Raw genomic sequence first — 10,143 nt, forward strand, 5'->3', positions numbered from 1 at the left:
TTGCCAGGCCTTGCAGACCTTGTTTTAAGCCAATGGGCCTTGCAGAACCCAGAGTGGGATGGAGCCCACCAACTTATCTGATTGATTGTTGTCATCAGACGGGTGGGAGAGCTATTATTTTTATTGTTTGTATATTGGTTTTTTTGTTTTTGCAAGCCACCCAGAGACAATGAAAATGAGAGTGGGGCCATATAAATTCAAACAAACAAGCAAACAAATCATAAATAATAAATATTTATAGGTTTTGTAGAAGTACCAAAAAATGCAGCATAACCCCCCCAAACCCAAATAGAAAAAAAATTCCTAAAAATAAATACATAAATGCGAAGCCCATCATTATTAATAAAGAATAGGAAGGGAAAAAATGAAGATATATACAAATCTAGATGTTTCATCTCCACATTGAGCAATTCTTTAATATTTTTTTGGTTTGTGTATGTATGTATGTATGTATGTGGGAGTGGGATTCAAATTTCTTAACAACTGGTTCTGTGGGCATGGCTTGGTGGTCACGTGACTGGCTGGGCATGGCTTATATATTAAATATTTTAAATATTTATGTAAATATTGATTTTTTTTACTAAAAAGAGCAACCTTTACACAAAATGAGGCAAAGCAGGCAGGCAGATTGAGTTGCTCATAGAATCACAGTTTCACTCAGAGATTTACCCTTCTGCAATCTGCTTCCTGAGTCTGCACTGCAAAATAGAAGCTTCAGTCCTAAAGAAGGTTTAGCTTTGCTCTCAGGCCACTTCTCTCCCCCACTTACCCCTGATTGAGCCTCAGGGAAGCCTCTAGAGGTTCCCTGCAATGGTGACAGCCTCTTCAGCGAAGGCAAAGAAGTACAACAGCAATTTAGATTAGTTAAAAAACAAGGAATCCCATGATTTCCTGGTTTCTATCTAATCTAAATCACTCAGCACAGCTGATAATTGGAATAGCTGATGGTTGGGAAAAAAAGAAGGAAAAATAGCAACTTACCAAATATTAGGTGAAGGCACAATGCATGCCAGGTAAGGAGGTGCGCATGCCAGGTAAGGAGTGACTGGGCAGGGTGGGGCAGGGCCAGCCAGTGGTGCAATTTGCTGGTTTTCCAAATTGTGTAGAATTGTAACAACTGGTTCTATAGAATTGGTCTGACCAGGTAGAATCTCACGTATGTATGTATCAGAGGTGGTTTGCTGCCCAAAAATAGAGGGAGGAAATCCCTCCCCTGGTCCCTTTGTTGGACCTGGAAGCCTTGCCTACCGGGCTTTCTGGGCAACGCAGAGCTGGGCATGATCCTGCAATCATCCCCTCATGCGCGGTCTCCAGGAGACTGGCCAGGAGAGCCTGGTGGGCTCAGGCTTTTTCCTCGGGAAGGAAAGGTGCATTCACTATTTCCTTCTATGACCAGCCTTGGAAAAAGGCACCCTCATAATTGGACTCTCCTTCTTCCAATACTCCTGCAGGGAACCCAGGCTTGGAGCAGCAGCAAAAGTTTGGAGCTTGTTAAGGAGGACCGCTTTTCTGCCCCAGTCGTGTGGGACTGCCTGGAGTGAAAAGCATGCAATATGCTGCCACTAAGCTCCTCCAGGGTTCCTTGCACGAGCACTAGAAGAAAATTGGCCGATGGTCAGCTGTAGTCAGGCTCCGGGTTTGAAGCAGCAGCAGACGGAGTTCAGGGTGCACAATCTACTCCTCAAGCTCCCAATGCCTGAACTGGCAAGCTGAAAAAGAGATTCTCCATCGTGCTGGTGAGTAAGTACGGATCAAGTGGGCTTTTTGCTTATCCCCCACCTCCCCATCCCGATCGAGCATGGCGCAGGCAGCCCAATGGAGGCAGAAAACAGGGTATTTCCATTTTCCCGCTTCTTTTTTTGACCCTAGCTTCCTTTGGCCAGCATGCACCAGGTAGGGGGAAAGGCGCTCGGAATGTTACATAGGAAATCACCCTGTTTCTGCAGCATTAGCTCTCCTGCACCCCCCTCCACTTTGCTGTGAGTGATGTTGAGTTGGCCACACCCACCCAGTCAGATGACCCCCCCCAAGTCAGGCCCACCCAATGAGTCACTAGGTGAACCAGTTGTTAAATTACTTGAAGCCCACCACTGGTGTGTGTGTGTGTATACACATACATTTAGGGGTGGGATTCGACCGGTTCCGACTGGTTTGGGTGAACCAGATATTAAATTTGCAACTGGTTCACTGAACTGGTATTTGAATCGACCGGCTGGCCCTGCCCACCACTCCCTTTTCCTTCTAGGAGTCTCCAGGTGGTCCATTTTTGATGCAGGTAAATGCAGGGTCTGCATGGAGGCTCTGGGAGAGGGAAAATGGGCCTTCTGGAAGTACTGAAAGTTGTGAAATGGGCCTGTTTCCGGTTTCTGGAGGGCCTCCAGAGCCTGGGGGTGGCCATTTTTGCCCTCCCAGAAGCCCAAGGGAAGCATCCAAACCCTTGGGAAGGCAAAAAACAGCCCTACCAGAAGTTCTAGTTGGCCATGCCCACCATGCCCATGCCCACCCAGCAACTGGCCAGTGAACCGGTTGCTGGGATTTTTGAATCCCACTCCTGCATGCATGCATGCATCCATCCATACAATAAAATTGTTTAAGAAATGCTATCTGTCTGTCTGTCTGTCTGTCTGTCTGTCTATCTTATATGTGTTTCTGTGTGAGTGTGGGAAATTAAATACAAATAAAATTAAAAGAGAAATCTAAGCTAATAGAAGATGAAGGAAAAGAGAAAAAGGCAAAATTAGATGTACAGCAAGTAAGGAAAACGGTTCAAAATCTGAGCCAAAATAATTTTTCCAATATCTTCCAATCATCCTCTTAGCATTTTCCCCCAATCAATGTAACCAAAAGTTAATTAGAAACAGAGGTGGGTTTCAGAAGTTCTGACCAGTTCTGGAGAACTGGTAGCGGAAATTTTGAGTAGTTCAGAGAACCGGCAAATGCCACCTCTGACTGGACCTGCCCCCATCTCTTCTCGGCCTCCTGAGTCCTAGCTGATTGGCTGGGTCTTCTTTGGTTGTCCTGCACAGGACAACGGAGCTGGAAAGCAGGTTAGTGGCATGAGGAGGATAAGGGTTAATTAGCAGTAACCTTCCCCCAGGAGTGGGGTGGGAATGGAGATTTTACAGTATTCTTCCCCTGCCATGCCCACTAAGCCACACCCACAGAACCGGTAGCAAAAAAATTTGAATCCCATCACTGATTGGATATCACATTTTTGGAATATAATTTAACATTATATTAGCCTCTTCATCACTGAAAAATTTCCATACTAGTGAAGAATGCGAGTGTTGTATTTGTTGTTTTGCAGATGCTGAACAGTGTGAGAGATGCCCTGAAGACCAACAATCAAACAAGGAGCGAATTAAGTGTGTTCCTAAGGTGATAGTCTTCCTATCCTATGCAGAAGATCTGGGGATCATCCTTATTTCTGTTGCTTTACTTTTCTCTTTGAGCACCTGTTTTGTTTTAAGCATATTCATTAAGCACCTGGAAACTCCGGTAGTCAAAGCCAACAACCGGGACCTTTCCTACCTGCTCCTCATTTCCCTCCTGCTTTCCTTCCTGTCTTCCTTCCTCTTCATTGGCCAGCCAAGAAGAGCCACTTGCCTTCTGAGACAAGCAGCCTTCAGCATCATTTTCTCAGTGGCTGTCTCTTCTCTCTTGGCTAAAACCATCATGGTGGTGCTGGCCTTCCTAGCCACCAAACCAGGGAATAGCATGAGGAAATGGCTGGGGAAGTCTTTGGGCAACTCCATTGTCCTTTTTTGCTCTGTTGTCCAAACTCTGATCTGCACTATCTGGTTGGGTACTGCCCCTCCTTTTCCAGATTCTGATATGTATTCCCAGTCTGGAGAGATTGTCCTGCAGTGCAACGAAGGATCAGTCACCATGTTTTACACCGCACTTTGCTACATGGGCTTCCTGGCAGCTGTCTGCTTGGTGGTGGCATTCCTGGCCCGGAGGCTGCCTGGGGCCTTCAATGAAGCCAAGCTGATCACCTTCAGCATGCTGGTCTTCTGTAGTGTTTGGATCTCGTTTGTGCCCACCTATCTCAGCACCAAGGGCAAATACATGGTAGCTGTGCAGGTCTTCTCTATCTTGGCCTCCAGTGCTGGGCTGCTTGGCTGCATCTTTTTCCCCAAGTGCTACATTATCCTTTTTCGACCTGATTTGAATACAAAGGAGCAGCTTATTTTGAAGAGCAAAACAGAATTGTAATTTTAAATGTGGGCAACCTAGCAAGGAGCCTACATCCCATTTGCTTATCTCTGTTCCCAAAGACAAATGTTTTAGATCAAAAACAAAAATTTCTTAAGGAAGCTTATCTGTTTTATACTTACATTTTAAGTAACACCCAATTTGTTCAATACAATGTTTTCTTTAAAGGAGTAGTAGAATGGAAACTTTACATTTTATCCCACATAATCATCTGTGCACTCACATAGACATACAAATTATGTAAACAAAAAAAGGAAAGAAATAATAGGTCTCCTGGAGAAATCAAAGTCAATATTTTGTGAGAAGTTGGCTATTGTTATCTGACTGCATCTAGTTTTGTGATGTATATGAATCTTTTTGTGCTGTGACATCAGATTTCTTGAGTTCATTGTGCATTGTAGTTTCCCTGATAAAAAGCAAGAGTCTGGGTTCAACTAGTCTGTTGGAGAAACTGTAGATTTGTACTGTCTTTTCTACTGCTATGGTGAATTGATTCAATAAATGGAGTTCCTATGGTAAACGGTGGCATCTTGTTACCCTTGTTATCTTTATCCACAGTTCCATTGTCCAGCTGTCCATGTCCATGTAACAGCCATTCCAGGACATTAAAAATATTACCACAGTGGATCAACTTGGTGGGTTTTTTGAAGGTCTTTTTTTCTCACTTCAACAAAAGATCAATGATATAGACAAAGGATCTATCCTAATAATCAAACAGGGCAGTCTTCTTTAAGGATTTTTGAGAGTCAATCCAGAATGTATCTCAGATCATCCCACTAGTAGTTCTCCTTTTAGAAGGGAAGTAGTTGGTCAGTGAACCCCCTGGTAACAATTTGAGTCCAGTGGCAATCCTGCCCATGGACAGAGGTACAATTGACCTATGAAAGGAGACCTTTCTAAAGAATACTGAGAATTGGCCAATTAAAACAGCCATACCTGTAAATATACCTGCTGCTCACACCAATCAACAACAGGCAGCCAAAGGGAATTTAGAGCTGATTCCCCTCCCAAATCTACCAGGAGGGAAAGAAATAACTGTTGAAGGCAGAAAAAGAGCTGAAAATCATGACTTGATTTCCAATCCACACAATCAGAAGTTCTATCTCTTCTATCTCTGTGTCCTTTCCTTTAATGATGAAACTTATATCGAAATGCTGCAGTTTAGCGACACCTATGTCTTTTAGTTCTATGCTTCTAAAAGAACTTCTATTTTCCAGTTGTGGTTAGAGTGAGAACTTCATATTTGCCAAAGTGTATACATTTAATAATAGATGAATTATTATGGAAATAAGGAACCCTAGTTCTTGAACTGACAGGTACCACTGTTCTATGACCTGAATAAATTTGTAACAGCCTGTAATTTTCTCCACAACTGGCATAATCATTTTATGATTTGCCCATCCCTATCCACCTCAGTACAAGTACTCATCACTTACTGACCTCAATAGGGATTTACAAGTCCATCCCTATGTGACACAGTTGTTTTGCTTGTTGTCACCTGACTGTGCTGACTTACAATGTCAATTTTGACTGTGGTTGTGAAATGAATTCCACCTGGTCATTAAATGCAACATCACGTAATCCTCATTTGCCAGATTGCCTATTGACTTTGCTTGTCAGAAGATAGTTGTGAAGGTTGCAAATTGTAATTTTGTGGCCATGGGATAATCAAACCTTAAGAAGAAAAAGGGTGGAGATGATGAGATAAGTGTGGTTATTACTTAGACCTCTGCAGATTTCCAACAACCAAGTGAACAGAGCTAATGGGGCTTCAAAAAGATATGTATTCTCCACTCTGAAAGTGCTTTGATAGATCTAGTCCATGTCAAATGGCTGCCATTTAGAAGAATCTGCAGGTGAATTCTGCTAACATTTGAGCAATCGACAGCTCCTAGTATGCTTTTGAAAATGACATGCAGTAATTAGGTGTCACAAGCAGAGGTGGTATTCAACAGGTTCTGGCCAGTTCTGGAGAACTGGTAGCAGAAATTTTGAGTAGTTCGGAGAACCAGCAAATACCACCTCTGACTGGAGATTTTACAGTATCCTTCCCCTGCTATGCCCACCAAGCCACACCCACAGAACCGGTAGTAAAAATATTTGAATCCCACCACTGGTCACAAGGTCATTATTTGCCAGTTTCCTCATTGACTTTGCTTATCAGAATCCCAGCTATGGAGGCTGCAAGTGTGACTATTCAAAATGTGTGCTCTAAATGTGGTTGTAAGCATTTTAATTACAATCACATGACAGTGGGGACACTGTGATGACTGCAACTTCAAGGACCAGCTGTCAGTCTCCTTTTTCACTGCTGTCATAACTTTAGAACACTTGCTAAAGGAGAAGTCAGTAAGCAAGGACTACTGATATTTAAGAATGAAAGAGGTTTAAAATTTCTTCTCCTTCTCCTTCTCCTTCTCCTTCCCCTTCTCCTTCTCCTTCTCTTTCTCTTTCTCCTTCTCCTTCTCCTTCTCCTTCTCCTTCTCCTTCTTCTCCTTCTCCTTCTTCTGACATGCTGAGATCTTTTTAAAACAGCAATTTTTTGACTTCGTGTCCTGCTTCAGAGGCGTCTCCATCTTCCATTTTCCATATGCCTCTTTTCACACTAATAAATGATGAAATGCTTTATGTCTCTATATCATGGCCTTGTATAACAATTAATATAGGTTAATTAAAAATATGTACAAGATGTTTTATCGTTGGCATTTGCCACCAATGAGATTGGCTAAAATGTACCCTAACATGAATCTGAAATGCTGGAAATGCAAACAGAACCAAGGTACCTTCTATCATATGTGATGGTTATGCCCGGAAGCCCAAAAATACTGGACTAAAATATGGAGTTGGATACAAGAAATAGTGGAAGATTGGATAGCGTTTTAACCAGAATTGTTCTTGTTGGGAATAATTAAAGGGAAATATAGGAAAAAGATTAAATATATTTTACTACATATATTGACAGCAATAAGGATAACATTTGCACAATGCTGGAAACAAAATAATACGCCCTCAGAGAAATTAGTAATTCAATTTTTTTTAGATTGTGCTGAAATGGATAAACTGACATTAAAATTAAAAGATAAAGAAGAGTTGGAATATTACAAAATTTGGGACAATTGGTATAAATGGCTGAATAATAGAAATAAGGATAATGGAGATAAGAAAATTATAAATAAATGTATATGAATGTATATAAATGTATATAAATGTAGATATTTATATGAGATTGGTTTATATAATAATGATGGCACAGTACTGTTAATATTAATGTGTAAAAGGTGAAAAAGAACAATAAAAATTATAAAAAAAATAGCATAGGTTAATGACAATATACTATCATGAATATGCAAGTATGTTCATGATTAAAACATTTCTACAATAAGAGGTCTGGTGTTCTATGAGTCAATAGGGAAAAATAATGGGGCAAGATCAAAGTTTGAAAAAAGAAAACCTAAGGGAATAACCATTTATTACCAGGGTGTTAAACTGGTGGTCCATGGGCCAGATGCAGGCCATGCCCACCCCAGCTCTGCAAAAGGGGGAAAATGTCACAAAAGTCACATGATGGCAAAGTGACATGGTGAGTTTGACATCTGTGATTTTTCTATAGGAGGAAAACTCGGACCTGATGAATGGCATCTTAGGCTCCTGAAGGCGCTTGCTTGTAGGTCTAGCCAAAAAGTGATTTTTTTATTTTAGCAAATCCTGGAGAAATAGTTCAAAGAACTGGTGGGGAGTACATATTTCCTAATCTTATCTCATTATCTTATCTCAAGTACTTTGTTAGTAGACTGTGTGACTGCTGTAGATATATATTGTTCAAATGTTTACATCATTGCAATCCATAGACTTTCTGCAGGTAGCCAATTAGAGAAGGGTTCACGGAATACCTTATCATGGTATGAGTGGTGGTGGCTAGTCCCTCGAGGGATGAGTAAAGAACCCTGGCATAACAGATTATAGATAATCAGAGTTAGAAGGGACCTTATAGGTCATCTGGTCCAACCCCCTGCCCAAGCGGGAGATCCTACACCATTTCTGACAAACGGCAGTCCAATCTCTTCTTGAAGGTCTCAAGTGATGACGCTCCCAGAACTTCCAAGGGCAAGCTCTTTCATTGGTTGATTGTTCTCACTGGGAATGGATGCCAAGAGTCTATATTCCCAGTAGAGTCACCCAAGGCATAAAAACTCATACCAGCTGCCCAGCTAAACCAATGGTTGTCCAATCTCTTCTTAAAAACTTCCAGTGTTGGAGCATTTACAACTTCTGAAGGCAAGTTGTTCCACTGGTTAATTGTTCTGTCAGAAAATTTCTCCTTACTTCTAGGATGGCTCTCTCCTTGATTGGTCTCCGTCCATTCCTTTTTGTCCTGCCTTCTGGTGCTTTGGAAAATAGGTTGACCCTCCTCTTCTTTGTGGCAACCCCTGAAGTATTGAAAGACTGCTACCATGTCACTCCTAGTCCTTTTCATTAAATAGATATAATCAATTCCAGCAACTGTTCTTTAGCCTTCAGTCCCCTAATCATCTTTGTTGTTCTTCTCTGCACTCTTTCTAGAGTCTCAACATCTTTTTTACATTGTGGCGACCAAAATTGGATGCAGTATTCACAGTGTGGCCTTACCAAGGCATCATAAAGTGGTATTAACACATCACATGATCTTGATTCAATCTCTCTGTTAATGCCTCCTAGAACTGTGTTGGCTTTTGGGGGAGGTGCAGCATATAGCTGGCTCATATTTAAGTGATTGTCTAGATTTTTGCTAAGAAATCCATATTAGTAAGTCCTCATAGTGGGAGAGAGATGTCTATGGACATTCTCAGTCATCCAGGTCATGGTTGTCCCAAAGATGCTTTTTTCAAGAGGTAACTGGACTTTCTGATTTTTCTTTGAAAATGTTTCGCTTCTCATCCAAGAAGCTTTTTCAAGTCTTCTTCAGAAGCTTCTTGGATGAGAATTGAAATGTCTTCAAAGAAAAACCAGGAAGTCCAGTTGCTTCTTGAAAAAGCACCTTTGGGATAGGGTGTGAGAGAATTTATCTTTTACTTAAAAAACAACAAACCCTTGATCATTTTCTAAAGGTCAAGGAAAACCTGCTGATGTTCTATCAGGAAATTGTGAAGAAACGTAAGTTTAATAGAAAGATGTTCAGGGAATATCTTTTCTTTGAATGAGTTAAACATTTTTTTACAGCAGGTGTAAAAAAATTAGGAAGATCTATCAAAAGACAGAGTATTCAAACCAGAGGTAAGATTCAGCAGGTTCTGACCAGTTCTGGAGAACCGGTAGTGGAAATTTTGAGTAGTTGAGCAAATAGCACCTCTGACTGGAGATTTTACAGTATCCTTCCCCTGCACACCAAGACATGCCTGCAGAACCGGTAGTAAAAAAAATTGAATCCCACCATTGGTTCAAAGTGACATTGATAAATGGGAAAATTCTAAATGGGTGGTCCTTAACTTACAATAGTTCATTTAGTGACTGCTCAAAGTTACAATGGCATTGAAAAAGTGACGTATCATTTTCCATTCTTAGGACCATGGTAGAATCCCCTTAGTCACATGATCAAAATTTGGATGCTTGGAAACTAGTTCATATTTATGACAATTGCAGTGTCCCGGGGTCATGTGATCAGCTTTTGTGACCTTCTGACAAACAAAGTCAATGGGGAATTGTTAACCCCATTTAACAATTGGGTTCCTAATTTTAACAACTGCAATTATTCACTTAACAACTATGGCAAGAAAGGTTGCAAAAAATGGAGCAAAGTTCACTTAACAAATTTTTCACTTAGCAACAGAAATTTTGGGCTCAGTTGTGTTCATAAGGTGAGGATTGTCTGTACGTACATAGTGTAAATAAAGGAGGAACCTCCCATTTGTTGTGAAAGGCAAAGGGTGTTGTAATTCTTTGTCTTTGTGG

General features: G+C 41.1%; 1 protein-coding gene across 2 annotated transcripts in view; it reads left to right on the forward strand.

Moving 5' to 3' along the window:
* The window catches only part of LOC113450106 (vomeronasal type-2 receptor 26-like), a 28,071-nt gene extending 23,257 nt beyond the window's left edge, over positions 1–4,814 (forward strand). For both annotated transcript variants that reach the window (XM_087928505.1, XM_026721255.2), the window contains one exon: positions 3,308–4,814. In XM_087928505.1, the coding sequence (XP_087784631.1) occupies positions 3,308–4,218 (911 nt within the window). In that variant the 3' untranslated portion in view covers positions 4,219–4,814. The remainder of the gene's footprint in view (positions 1–3,307) is intronic.
* Positions 4,815–10,143: the final 5,329 nt, after the last annotated feature.

Source organism: Pseudonaja textilis, chromosome 2, assembly GCF_049901715.1.
Source record: "Pseudonaja textilis isolate UNSWEBS1 chromosome 2, rPseTex1.2, whole genome shotgun sequence".
Lineage (NCBI taxonomy): Eukaryota > Metazoa > Chordata > Lepidosauria > Squamata > Elapidae > Pseudonaja > Pseudonaja textilis.